This window comes from Balaenoptera borealis (assembly GCF_965194805.1).
Source record: "Balaenoptera borealis genome assembly, chromosome: 4".
NCBI lineage: Eukaryota > Metazoa > Chordata > Mammalia > Artiodactyla > Balaenopteridae > Balaenoptera > Balaenoptera borealis.
The window spans coordinates 56,896,177-56,910,837 of NC_138861.1; the positions used below are offsets into that span (position 1 = coordinate 56,896,177).

General features: G+C 34.8%; 1 protein-coding gene across 9 annotated transcripts in view; it reads right to left on the reverse strand.

The window, feature by feature from the left end:
* MRPL1 (mitochondrial ribosomal protein L1) overlaps positions 1-14,661 on the reverse strand; it is a 189,099-nt gene that overhangs the window by 107,303 nt on the left and 67,135 nt on the right. For 2 of the 9 annotated variants that reach the window (XM_082389405.1, XM_082389402.1), the window contains exon 11: positions 11,631-12,597. The exons of 3 other annotated variants lie outside the window; for them this stretch is intronic. In XM_082389405.1, coding sequence (XP_082245531.1) covers positions 12,546-12,597 — 52 coding nt within the window. In that variant the 3' untranslated portion in view covers positions 11,631-12,545. Of the gene's footprint in view, positions 1-11,614; positions 13,999-14,661 lie in introns of those variants that run through there. 4 more of the 9 variants (XM_082389406.1, XM_082389407.1, XM_082389408.1 and 1 more) reach the window with 4 other exon arrangements.

Genomic DNA, 14,661 nt, shown 5'->3' on the forward strand with positions numbered 1-14,661 from the left:
AAATTTCTTTAAAAAAAAAAAAAAGAAAAAGAAAGACAAGATGATAATAAACTTGATTTTAAACAAACTTCCATGTACTTTACTAACTTTGCTGCACCCCACAGCTTGTAGGATCTTAGTTCCCTGACCAAGGATCGAACCCATGCCCCCTGCAGTAGAAGCACAGAGTCCTAACCACTGGACCACCAGGGAATTCCTGATAATAAACTTTTTAAATGACACTATTAAGCCTAACACCTGCCCTCCTCTGAATTTTCCAGATATGTGAGGCAATGAACTTCTTTATTATTTGAATTCAATTTTCTGTTACTGGACACCAAAAATATTTTAAAGGAAAAACTGCACATCATAAGGGGTTTTTACAGTACAGCCTAAATATGTTCTTTATCTACCGCCTTCTCTCCTTCCTCAATTGTCATTGCCTATGTTTAAGCCTTATCACCTTTCTCCTTAATTTTACCATATAATACTTAGCAAGTTTCTTGGACTTTAATTTCTCTTCCATTCAATCTGTTGATTACATTGGATACTCATTTTAATACAGAAATTTGATCATCACAGTCCCTTCCCCAGGACTCTTCGCGTGCATTCCCATTGTGCACAAGATGAAATCTAAATCCTTGATCCTGGTATGCAAAGTCCTTCAAGATCTCACCCTTACTTGCCTATCCAGTCTCATCACTAACCATTCTCTCTGCCCCCATCTCTCCCAACACACAATATAGGGATACATTACATTCTCGAAATTCTGAATTACATGTAGTTCTTAAACATATGTACCTCTCTTCTGTTTTGGTGATTGCTCATCTGCAATTCCCTCTGTTGGAATTGTAGAACTCTTTCCCACTGCTTGTCCAATGGGTAAATTAATGTTCATCCTAGCCCAACCTCTTCTATAAAGCTTACTCCAATTTCTCCATAGTATCCATATATGACTATTTTCATACAAGACCAAGTTCTTTGAAGACAGGGACTATGTTTAATTCATCTTTATAACCTTGTTTCTTAGCAGTATCTGACATGATAGGTCCTCTATGTTTGAATAAATGCAAATCATAAATGAATGAATCAAATGCAAAGACTGAAATCTTACTTGGATTATCGGTTCTTCTACATGATAGCTAATTAAAATAATAACCATTAATACATTGACTAAGCCATTCAGATGCCTTCTCCAGAGTCTTAGTCCCTGAGAGATATTTTCATAACTGTAGCGGATATTGTTTTTGTCTTCCTGTAATGCTTTCCTACTACCCGTCCTTCTTCTAGAATTACTTCTTGATCTTGACCAGTGAGGCAAATATGTGATCCTGGACCAGCTTTTGTTTCTTTTTTTTTTCCTGTGGGCCAGTTTTTCTCTTCCAAGAATTTGACTCTTGAGCAGACACCTCTAGGACCTACCCGAGTCAGCTGATGGAAACATACTTGATAACCATACCTGTGAATTTCTAAGGCTGAGAAATCTGAAGCTATCTTGGTTCTTGTCCTTCCCAAAACTTTCTAAAGTTTGGTTCTGTACTTCTATTCTGTGGCCTACCTCCACTGTTCTTCTAATAAATATCCTTTTGTTGTTAAAAAAAGAATTGGTTCTGTTTCTTGTAGCCACAGAATTTTAACTGATGGTGCTTTTTCGATGCATGATAATTTAGGGCTTTCATACTATAAAGTAACATAAAAGGAATACGTATTATTGTTGATCAATAAGTCAGGTTATTTCCCACTATGCCAGGAAATACCTAACCCAGTGCCTGACATACAACACATCAATAAATTCTTGCTGAATGTATACTTTCAGGTGTGGGGAATTAGAGACTGATAATGTCATCATTAGAGGTGGGGCAGAGGTCTTTTGGCTGTTACATTATTCTATTTCTCCCATTCTTCCATTTAAAAATTATTTAGTAAGCATATACAAGATTTTCAAGAAGCTTCCAGTCTAGTTAGTTAAATCATGGAATTAAGAGCAAACATAATCCCAAGCTCTTAGAGGTAAGTTATTACAGTACAATAAAATACAGTGTAATAACAACTAATATTAGGTAAGCAGATGGTACAATGAGAGTTCATAGGAGTAGCACCTAATCCAGACTTGTGCATTTAGGAAAGATTTCCTTGAAGAAGTGAAATCTAGGCTGAGACCTGAACAGGAGTTTACCTGGCAAAGTGGCTGGGAAGGATTATTCCAAACAGGAGTCATGTGTACAAAGGCTAGAGGAGAAAGGCATGATATCTTTAGAAAACAACCACAAATAGATCAGTATGTAAGGAATTTAAAGTGGGGTTGGGTTTCCCTGGTGGCGCAGTAGTTGAGAATCCGCCTGCCAATGCAGGGGACACGGGTTCGAGCCCTGGTCTGGGAAGATCCCACATGCTGTGGAGCGGCTGGGCCCGTGAGCCATAATTACTGAGCCTGCACGTCTGGAGCCTGTGCTCCGCAACAAGAGAGGCCGCGATAGTGAGAGGCCCGCGCACCGCGATGAAGAGTGGCCCCCACTTGCCACAACTAGAGAAAGCCCTCGCACAGAAACAAAGACCCAACACAGCCATAAATAAATAAATAAACAAATAAAAATTAAAGTGGGGTTAAGTGAGATGAGACTGGAGAGGTAAATATAGATTATCATGGATCTTGAGGCCTGAAGCAACAAGGAATCAACCAAGGATCTTAAACAATGGAATGATACCATCAGATACAGACATACCATGTTGGCTGAATGGGAAGAATGGACAGGAAGGGGAGAAGCTACAGAAAGGAAAACCACTTAAAGATGTACTGCCCTATTATTATAGCCACATATGGCTATTGAGCTCTTCAATATAGCTAGCATAAATTGAGATGGCTGAAAGTGTAAAATACACACTGGACTTCAAACAGTGCAACAAATAATAATGTAAAATATGTCTATATATATATATGTATAGCAGTAATTTTGAAGTGATTATATGTTGAAATGATAATAATATGGATACACTGAGCTAAATAAAATGTATTATAAAAATTAATTTCTCCTGTTTGGTCTTACATTTTTTAATGTGGCTATTAGAAAATTTAAAATTATGTACGTGACTTGGGTTTGTGGCTTGCATTGTATTTCTATTGAACAATGCTGAGTTAAAGGGTTACTTTAGCAATCTGTATAAGATGATGACGGCTTAAACTAAGTTAGATGCAATTTAAGTGAATTGGACTTACTTAAGAGATATAAAATAAAAGGTCATGAAGAACCTAGTGGCAAGACGGGAATAAAGACACAGACATACTAGAGAATGGACTTGAGGATATGGGGAGGGGGAAGGGTAAGCTGGGACAAAGTGAGAGAGTGGCATGGACATATATACACTACCAAACGTAAAATAGCTAGCTAGTGGGAAGCAGCCGCATAGCACAAGATCAGCTCGGTGGTTTGTGACCACCTAGAGGGGTGGGATAGGGAGGGTGGGAGGGAGGGAGATGCAAGAGGGAAGAGATATGGGAACATATGTATATGTATAACTGATTCACTTTGTTATAAAGCAGAAACTAACACACCATTGTAAAGCAATTATACTCCAATAAAGATGTTAAAAAAAAAAGGGAAACATTAAAAAAAAAGAGAGAGATATAAAGAATTAGGATAGTTAGGTCATGCTGATGGCTGGATGAGAAAGGACAATGAGTGGCAAGAGTTAAGGACGGCTCCCATGCATCTAGCTTGCATACAAGCTAGATGGATACTAGTGATCTTCAATGAGATAGGAGAGGAGCAGATTTAAGAGGAAGATACTGAGTTCGGTTTTGGATAGTTAAATTTGAAAGCCTCAATACCCAGTTGGAAAAGTTGGTTAGGCAGATAGATATATGGATGTAGAGCTCAAAAAACAGGGCTGGTGAATTTACATATTTGAGGATCCTTGATTACATGTGGCATTTAAAGTGTTTGGTACCATTGAGAGTGCCCAGAGAAAGAAGAGGACTAAGGAGCAACCTGTAACAAGTATAGACTTCATAGGCTATTATGCAAATGCCAACATATACTCTAAGGCAGTGTTCCCCAAACTGTGTTTTGCAGAACATTAGTCCCATAAGATACTCCTAAGAAAAAGAACATCCTGTGGCAAAATGTTGGGAAAAATACTGCCCACTAGAGATTATAATACACACTAACGTATTAACATATTAAAGGCTCTGAGAAGACTGACAGTGAAGAAACCTCTTTAACTTAGCATTTTCATCATATTTGACTACAGAAACCTTCCTTCTCTCCCAATAATACTTGTTAATATCTTAAGAAACACACTCAAGGAACACACTTTGAGAAGTGTTTTTCTATGGAAATCTAATCCTTTAGTAGGATAAAAGGTCAAGCAGAATTATATCAAATGTATGGCTTTTAGGGCATATTTATAAAGAAGTTACTTTATCACTTCTGCCAAATAGATATATTTTTTCCAGGTTCCTCTATGCAAGCCTAAGCATATGTGGGAGCATTTTATGCTTTTTAAAATTTAAAGTGATCAAATTAAAATAAATACCAGATTTTCCATGAGTAGCATACTATCAATGCTAAAGAACTGCTGTAAGTTCATTACAAGAAAAATTCTTGCTTAAGTTTGAATATGGGATATCTGATGGTCTAATAAAAGATTATCCCATAAAAACAGAGTTTGAAGGACAAAAATAATTTTCCATGGCATCCATTAAAATTGAGAAGAGGCACAAAGTTTTTTTTTCTTATAAACTGCTCATTTAGTTAAAAAATGTGCAAGCCACTATAATTTACATTACTTATGGTGCCTTTGGTGTGTTGATTCAGAAAATGAGTCAAGTAATAACACCTTATAAGAGGCAGCAGATGGCATAATAATTTCCCTTGCTTAGCAACTAATATGTTATCCACTATGGGCACTGTCTAGATTTCCATACTAATGTACAGTATTAGATCATTTAACAACAGGAAGCCCCAACTCCTACAGCCAAGGGTCTAGGTATAAGAGGTGCTACATAAATAACAGCAGGCCATATCCAAACAAAGAAGTTCATACTTAAATTTTAAATTTCCTTTGGATTTAAGGTATCTTGAAATGCCACAGTTTTTAAAGCTACTTTAAAACCTGAATCATGCCATCACTTTGTATTTATGCAACATATTTACAGAAGATATATAAGTTGGATCTTACTTTTCCTCATAAAATTCCTATATGATAGACAGGGAGTTAAGGGAGGAAGGAAAAGCACTGGATATAAAATATCTGGTTCTTGAACTCACCAGCTGATTGATCTGGAGTAAATAAATGCTTAACCTCAAGTCTCTACTTCCACATCAGTAAATTAATAGTATCAGTATCAGTATCAACACCCCTGTCGGTAACCTCACAGGGGTGTTGTGAGGATCAAAACAAAACAACAGAATATAAGCTCAATGAAGGCTCAGATTTTTGTCTTTTTTGGTTTACTGCTGTATCCTTAATACCTAGAAGTGTACCTGGCACATAATAATCATCCAGTGAATGTTGTGAAAATGTTTTGAATATTATAGAGATGTAATGTATTATATATAAGGTACTATTATCACTAAACTACAGAAGGGAAAAAAGGCACAAAGAGTGTAAGAGCAAGTCACTTGCTCAAGTTACTTCTTAAGTCAGAATGGAGTTAAGACTGGATTCAAGGCAGGTCTCCTGACATTTTATTTGGCTATTCAACAGTTTTTTTAGAGTGTATACTACATGCCAGGCATGGTTCTAGGTACTGGATATATAGTGGTAAAAAATATATACATGAAAGTCAGACATGGGACATAGACTAGACTGAATAAATGAACACACTAATAAATTGTAGTAAGCACTATAAAGGAAGAATAGCATCTAATGACAAAACAACAGGGAGGGAAGCTTCCCTAATTTACAGCTAGACTATATGTTTAAGCTAAAATTTATTAACAAAACCAGCTCACTCTTTTGAGAAGATGTGTATTTTTAGAGAATGTTCATTCATTTTTACACGTATCATTATTTCAAACTATCACCAAGTCAGAAGTTTATCAATATCATCTAGAATTAAGCATTCAAGACAGATCTATGAAAATAAACATTTGGAGAAAACAATGACAGCATTATTCACTTACCTCTATCACTTTAGTTCTCACAACTAGAAGCCCAATGATGTCTATTGACCTTAATATTAAAACTTGGCTATAAGTCTCTAAACATGCCTTCAAAATTATAAACTATCGTTAAACCAAATTCATAACATACCTTACTTTTAGTAAGCACTCAACAGGTTTTGCTGTGTTGCATTTTATTCTTTTAGAATGTTGAGGGTTATCATTAGTATACCGAAACATCATTTTCCCATGGGAACAAATGTTTGTTAAATGATTAGCTAAAGCTAAATGATTAGCCAAGCTAAAGACATGTAATGAAGGCTCTGTTTCTTATTCCTTTGAATTCTCAATGAATCCATTGAGATGACTTGACAAGTCCACATGCTTTTTTAAATGGTTAACTTAGGCTTTTAATCTATGCAAAATTGCTTTCTACTTTGCAGGCAATATTGGGAGAAGAGTAAGAGTTGGAACCAACTCTTCCTTTTTAAATGAACATAAAGGGAACATTGTATTTTGAATTAAAGAACAATTGCTGGTAAATATGCTCTCTTAGCCTGACATGGTTGACAGCTAGAATTTTAAGGTCAGATATTGCCAATCATCAGTAACTTTATTAAACTTTAAATAATAATAATAAAGGCAGAAGCATTTTACTAAACAATTTAAGACAAAAAAATAATCCAAACTTTGTGGGGAAAAATTGGGTTTATATGACAAGTTTAGTGGAAGTAGAAAAATATATTTAAATACTCATTAGAAAAGGGTGGATAGATTTTTTTAAATCTCTTCTAAGGGAGTAAGTTTTCAAAATCTTTCTGTTCAATACAATTATTTGTTACTCTAAGAAACTGTAATTTACAATCTTAAATAACTTTTACCCAGAATTATTAATTTGTTTTAAAATCAACTTTACTGAGGTATAATTTATATTTTAAAAAGTACCCATTTAAAGCATGCAGTCAGTTCTTCTATAACTCAGCCCAAGTGTTCCTAAAAATCATAGTGCTATAAAAATCCCCTCAATAAAAAATAAAGGACCCAGAGGGGAAATGGGGTTAGAAGAATAATGAAGACTATGTCATTCACACACACACACACACACACACACACACACACACACACACACACACAAAGAGGAGGAGAGAAAGGGAGAGGAGAGAAAGGGGGAGGGGGAGAGGGAGGGGTAAGGGGAGGAGGAGGAGGAGGAGAAAAACAAAGATATTACCTAATAAAAATGTAGCACACTTTAACAACATTAAACCAACTAGAACTAAAAGACATTTACAAGGACTTCCCTGGTGGTCCAGCAGTTAAGACTCTGCACTCCCAATGCATGGGTCCCAGGTTTGATCCCTGGTCAGGGAACCAGATCCCGCATGTCGCATCTAAGAGCCTGCATGCCGCAACCAAAGATCCCGCATGCCGCAATGAAGATCCCGCACATGGCAATGAAGATCCCACGTGCCACAACTAAAGACCTGGCACAGCCAAATAAATAGATGAATTAAAAAAAAAAAAAAAACATTTACAGAACACTCTATTCAACAACTGGAGGATACACATTCTTCTCAAGTGCACATAGAACATTCTCTAGGATAGACCATATGCTGGGCCGTAAAACAAACCTCAATAAATTTAAAAGGATTGAAATCATACCAAATATGTTCTCCAACTACCATAATTGAGTGAAATTATAAATTAATAACAAACAAATATGGGAAATTAACAAAGATATAGAAATTAAATAACACAGTACTAAATAACCAATGGGTCAAAGAAGAAATCACAATGGAAATTGAAAAATACTTTGAGATGAATGAAAATGAAAACACAGCATACTAAAACTTATGGAATGCAGCTAAAGCAAAATTTTATAGTTTTAAATGGCTACACTAAAAAATAAAAAGGATATCAAATCAATAACCTAAACTTACACCTTAAGACACTAGAAAAAGAAGAGTAAATTAAATCTAAAGCAAGCAGAAGGAAGGAAATGATAGATTAGAGTAGTAATAAATCAAATAGAGAGTAGAAAAACAATAGATACAACTAATAAAACCAAACATTGGTTCTTTGAAAAAGTCGACAAAATTGACAAACTTTAAACTAGACTCTCCAAGAAAAGAAAAGAGAAGATTCAAATTACTAAAATCAGGAATGAAGGGGGAGACATCACTTCTGGCCATACAGAAAAGGATAGTAAGGCAATATTATGAACAAATGTATGGCAACAAATTAGGTAATGTAGATGAAATAGACAAATTCCTAGAAGGACACAAACTACCAAAACTAACTTAAGAAGAAAAAGAAAATCCAAATAGATCTAGAAAAAGTGAAGATATTAAATTAGAAATAAAAAATTACCCAGAAGAAAAGCTGAGACCCAGATGGCTTCACTGGTTAATTCAAATATTTTTTTAAATAAAAACTCTTCACAAACTATTGTAAAAATAGAAGAGTGAGCATTTCCCAACTCATCCTATGAGGACAGTATTACCCCAATACCAAAACCACACAAAGATTTCACAAGAAAGAAAACTATACAGCAATATTTCTTATGAATATAGAAGCAAAATTGCTCAACACAATACTAGCAAACTTAATCCAGCAATATACAAAAGGCATCATACAACATAACTGAGTGGGTTTTATCTCAAAAATGCAAGGATGATTTAACATCCAAAAATCAAATAATATATCATGTCAATAGAACAAAGGACAATTCCCACAGAATCTTCCAAATAGATGCAAAACAAACATTTTAAAAAATTCAACATTTCATGATAAAAATATTCAACAAACTAAGAATAGAAGGAAACATCCTCAACATGATAAAGGGCATCTACAAAATCCCTCAGGTAATCAAACTTAATGATGAAAAATTGAGTGCTTTCCTTTTAATATAAGAAACAAGGCAAGGATGTCCTTTCTTGACATTTCTATTAAACATTGCACTAGAGTTTCTAGCCAGACAGATTAGGGGGAAAAAATGAAATAAAAGGAATCCAGATTGGAAAAAAAGAAGCAAAACTATGTCTATTCACAGGTGACATAATCTTGAATACAGAAAATCCTGAGGAATACTCACACATGTACTCACACCACACACACACACACACAATTAAGAGTAATAATCGAGTTCAACAAGGTTGCTGGATACAAGAACAATACACAAAAGTCAACTGAAGGTCTATACAATACCAATGAACAATCCAAAAATGAAATTGAGAAAATAATTCCATTTATAACAACAACAAAAAGAAGAAAATACTTATGAATAAATTTAACAAAAGTGAAAGACTTGTATGCTAAAACTACAACATATCACTGAAGAAAATAAAGAAGAACTAAACAAATGGAAAGGCATCCCGTGTTCGTGGATAGAAAAACTTAATATTATCAAGATAGCAATACTCCACAAATTGATCTACAAATTCAACACAATCTCTAGCAGAACTCCAACTGAGGAGAAAAAGGACATCTTTAGCCATCAGGGAAATGCAAATCAAAACCACAATGAGATAGCAATTCACATCCACTAGGATGGCTACAATCAAGAAGACAGATAATGACAAGTGTTGGTAAGGATGTGGAGAAACTGGAACCCTCACACACTGCTGATAGGAATATAATATGATGCAGCCACTTTGGAAAACAAGGTGGTATGTCCTCCAAAGACTAAACAGAGTTAACGTTTGACCCAGAATTCCACTGCTAGGTATATATACTAGGCAAAATGAAAACATATGTCCGCACAAAACTTGTACTCAAATAACATAGCACCATTGTTCACAACAGCCAAGCAATGGAAACAATCCAAATGTCCACCAATTGATGAATGGATAAACAAAGTGTGATGTAGCCATACAACAGAATATTATTCAACAATAAAAATAAATGAAGCGCTGATACATGCTACAGCATAGATGAACCTTGAAAACATTATGCTAAGTGAAAGAAGCCAGTCACAAAAGACCATAAATTACATGATTCCATTTATATGAAATGTCCCGGATAGGCAAATTTATAGAGATATAAAGTAGTTTAGTTGATGCCTGGTACTGGGGAAGGGTATGTGGGGAAAATGAAGAGTGACTGGATAGATTCCCTTTTGGGGTTATGAAACTGTTCTCAAATTCATTATGGTGATGGTTGTACAACTCTGAATATACTAAACAAAGCAAAACAAACAAACAACCCTGAGTGTATACTTTAAATGGGTGAATTACATGGTATGTGAAAATTCCAATTAAAAATAAAATGCACAAACAACAGAGAAAAACCAGTGAAATTCAAGCTGATTTTTTAAAAAGATCAATAAAATAATAAACTAGCTTAGAAGAAACAAGAAAAAAATAAAGACATGAATTACCAGTATAAAAATGAAAGAGGGATATCACCATAGATTCCATGTATATTGAAAGAGTCAAAGAGAAATGTTTTAAACATATTTATTGCAATAAATTTGACAACTTATAAGAATCAGACCAAGTCCTTGATAGCCAAAATTTACAAAATCAAAACTGGCCAAAAAAAAATTAAATACCTGAATAGCCCTATATCATCTGAATAAATGAAATAACTTAAAATCTTCCAACAAAAAATACCCTAATTCCATATGCATTCACTGGTGAATTTTAACCAACATTTGAGGAAGATATCATAGCTGTCTTACAGAAAGTTTCAGAAAATAGAGGGAATACTTCTCAACTTATTATGAGTCTACCATTACTCTGACACCAAAAGTAAAGCTATCACAAGAAAAGAAAATTAAAAACCAATTTCTCTCCTGAGGCTAGTTGGAAAAGTTCCTAATAAAATAATATCAAATCTAACTTAGCAACATATAAAAAGGATAATGCATCATGACCAAGTGGGACTTACCCCAGTAACAGAAAGTTGGTCTAACCTTTTAAAAATAATCAACGAAATTCACCATGTTAAACTAAAAAAGGAAATCCACGTGGTTCTCTAAATAGATTCAGAAAAAGTACTTGATAAAATTTAACACCTACTCAGGAACAACAACGACAACCAAAAACTCTCATCAAATTAGGCATAGAAAGGAATTTGCTCAAACTTTTCCTTGCTGAGAGCCATTATAGAAGATTTAAGTAAGTTGAGAGACATACCAGTCATGGATTAGAAGACTCAGTATTGTTAAGGTACCAGTTCTCTCTAAATTAGAATATAATAGATTCAATGAAATTTCAATCAAAATCCCAGAAGCCCTTGTGGTAGAAATTGACAAGTTGATTCTAAAAAAATTTTTCTTTTCTTGGCCGCGCTGCACAGCTTGCGGGATCTTAGTTCCCCAACCAGGGACAGAACATGGGCCCCCGCAGTGAAAGCGTCAAATCCTAACCACTGGACCGCCAGGGAATTCCCTGATTCTAAAATTTAGGTAGAAATACAAATGATATAAAACAGTCAGAACAAATATTTTAAAAAAAGAACAAAGTTGGAGTGCTTATATTTTCTGACTTCAAGACTTACCATAAATTACAGTTAGGATATGAAGCAATTTCAACTTTCAGATATTGCTGTTGGGGCATAAAATAGTACAACCACTTTGGAGACCTATTTGGTTGTTTCTTATGAAAGCTGTCACCATATGACCTAGCAGTTCCATTATAAATCCAAGGGAGAAGAAAGCAAATGTCCACCAAAAAACGCTTGTACATTAATGTTCAGAGAAGTTTTATTCATAATAACCACAAACTGGAAACAACACAGATACCCATCAACAGGTGAATGAATGGATAAATACATTTGGCATATCTATATAATGGAATATATTTCAGCAATAGAAAAGAATAATCTATTTGATATATGCAGCAATGTGGATGAATTTTAAAATATTAAAACGTATACATAACAGTGTATGAGCCATCCATATGAAATTCTACAGCAAGCAAAACTATAGTGACAGAACACAAATCTACTGTTGCTTGGAGCTGAAGGCAAGAATCAGTACAAAGTGTACAAGTAAACTTTTGGGGGTGATGGAAATTTTCTGTATCTTGATTTTCATCATGGTAACATGGGTGCAAACTTTTGTCATACTAGGTAAACTATACAGTCAGTTCTACTACAATGTTTGTTTTCAAAAATACAAACTTGTTTTAACACAATAACAAAAATTTTTAGTATTAACTTGACTTTTGATTTTACATGTGATTTCATCGACTAAAAATACTAGATGAACACAGAAAGCTGCATGCAACTGAAATAAGCTAAGTATAAGTATATACCATATGCCAACCTTTGTGCTATTTTCCTACATTTTACTTCAAACTGTTATAAACCCCACTATACACTGTTATTACATTCGCTTTTAAAAGGTAATTTTTTTAAAAGAAAGGATAAAAATCAGAAAAGCATTTTTCGTATTTTCCCACATATTTTCCATTTCTGGCATTCTTCATTCATTTGTATGGAACTGGGTTTGTACTGGTATCAGTTTTCTTCCTCTCGAAGGACTTCCTTTAACATTTCTTGTAATTCAGGTCTGCTGGAAATAAATCCTCTGTGTTTTATTTGTCAAATAAGTCTTTATGCTGCTCTCATTTTTGAAGGATATTTTCACTTGACATAGAATTCTACATTAACTTTTTTTAAAGCATGTTAAAGTTATCATTCCATTCCCTATTTGGCTTGCATTACTTCTGACAAGAAATCAGTAATTCTTATCTTGGTACCCCTGTATTTAATGTTTCTTTTTCTCTCTGGCTGCTTTTGAGTGTTATGTTATCACTGATTCTCAACAAATTGAATATGATATGCCTTAGAATGGTTTTCCTTTCAATTATCCTGCTTGAAGTTCATTTACTTAGATTTAGAAATCATAGTTTTCATCCTGTTCGTTAAAAATTAAACCATTATTACTTCAAATATATATTTTCTGGCTCCTCTCCCCTGCCCTTTTCAGATACTCCAATTACACATACGTTAGATCACTTTGAATATTCCTCAGATCACTGAGGATCTGGCCTTTTATTACTATTATTATTTTCATTCTGTACCTCAATTTGTATAGTTCCTATTGCAGTATCTTTAAGTCATGCTTCTTTTCTTCTGCAGTGGCTATAGGTGTTAATCCATTGGTGAATTTTCCGTTCAGATATTGCATTTCTAAATTGCATTGCAGCTCTAAAGCTCCCTTTGCCTTCTTTAATGTCTTCCATTTCTCTCCTCATTATGCTCATGTTTTTCATTACACACTTGTACATATTTACTATAGTTGTTTTAAAGCCCTTGTCAGCTACTTCATTCATCTCCATAATTTCTGAGTCAGTTTCTATTGAATGATTTTCTTCCTTACATATTCCTTCCTTTTTGCATGTCATAATTTTTATTGGGTACCAGACACCATAAAAGCTATGTTCTTAAAATTTTGGATTTTGTTTTCTGCATTTAAAGAGTGTTGAATTTGGCAGGCAGTTAACTTCCTTGCCAATCAATTTGATCCTTTTGAGGTTGTTTTTAAAGTGTTATTGGTGGTCCGGAGTAGCCTCTACTCTAGAGCTCTTTTAGCCCTATTTGAAGGCACAACTCTGGGGTATCTACTGCATGCCCAGGATTTTCAATAATGTCTTGCCACTCTGGTGGTCAAAACTCAAATGTCTCTCAGCCACATGTAAGTTCTGGGACTTGTTCAACTTAAAGCTCCCCAATAATTGCGTTTAGTCTAGCCTTGAGGCATTTCACTCTATGCAGGCCCATCTTAGCACAGAGCAGACGTCTCAGTGAACCCCCCTGCAGAGTGCTGGAGCTTCCCTGCATGGCGCCTACGTCTCTGGTGCCATGCCTCACAAACCGAAGCTGCCACAGCCTTCCCCAAATCTGATCTCAGTGACTTCTATAAAGAGACTACCGTGCTTTCCTTGGTTTCCCTCTTCCTGTGCAGGGTCTGGAAAGTGACATCAGGCAGAATGCTGAGGCTTTTGTACAACTTATTTGTTTCCATCCATTTAGAGAACACACACCCGTACTGCATGTTTTCCAAGGTCAGAAAACAGTAGCTTCAAATATTTTTGTCCAGTTTTCTAGCTGTTCACAGGTAGAGGGCAAGTCTGGTATACGTTATTCCATTATGGGCAGAAAAGGAAAGCTAGAATTTTTTTTTTTTTAACCCAGTTTGAGCTATTTACATGTTGAGGCTCACATATTATCCTAGTATTTATGATAACAGCAGTTGATTGTACCTTCATTTTATAAAATAATTTCATTTACATTACCTGAGTAGTTTTCACAACACTTTGAGTTAATAAAGGTGACCTTTCTTATGATTGTGTTATAGTCAAAAAGATTGAGGCTTACAAGGCAAGTGAATGCTCAGAGTAACACACTTAGTAAGGGTTGGAGCTGGGAATATGACATTAGCATAAACTACTACTGCTAAAACTTATCTCCCGGTTTCATCTATATCACCAAACTCTTTTATTTTTCATCTGTCCTCCCTTCCTTCTTTATCCGCTTGAGGTTTTAATTATCTTTCATCTTAGGTTTTAATCATCAGCTTTATCATTTTAGCATAGTCAAAATTTTTAAAGAAGCCACTTATTCTCTAACA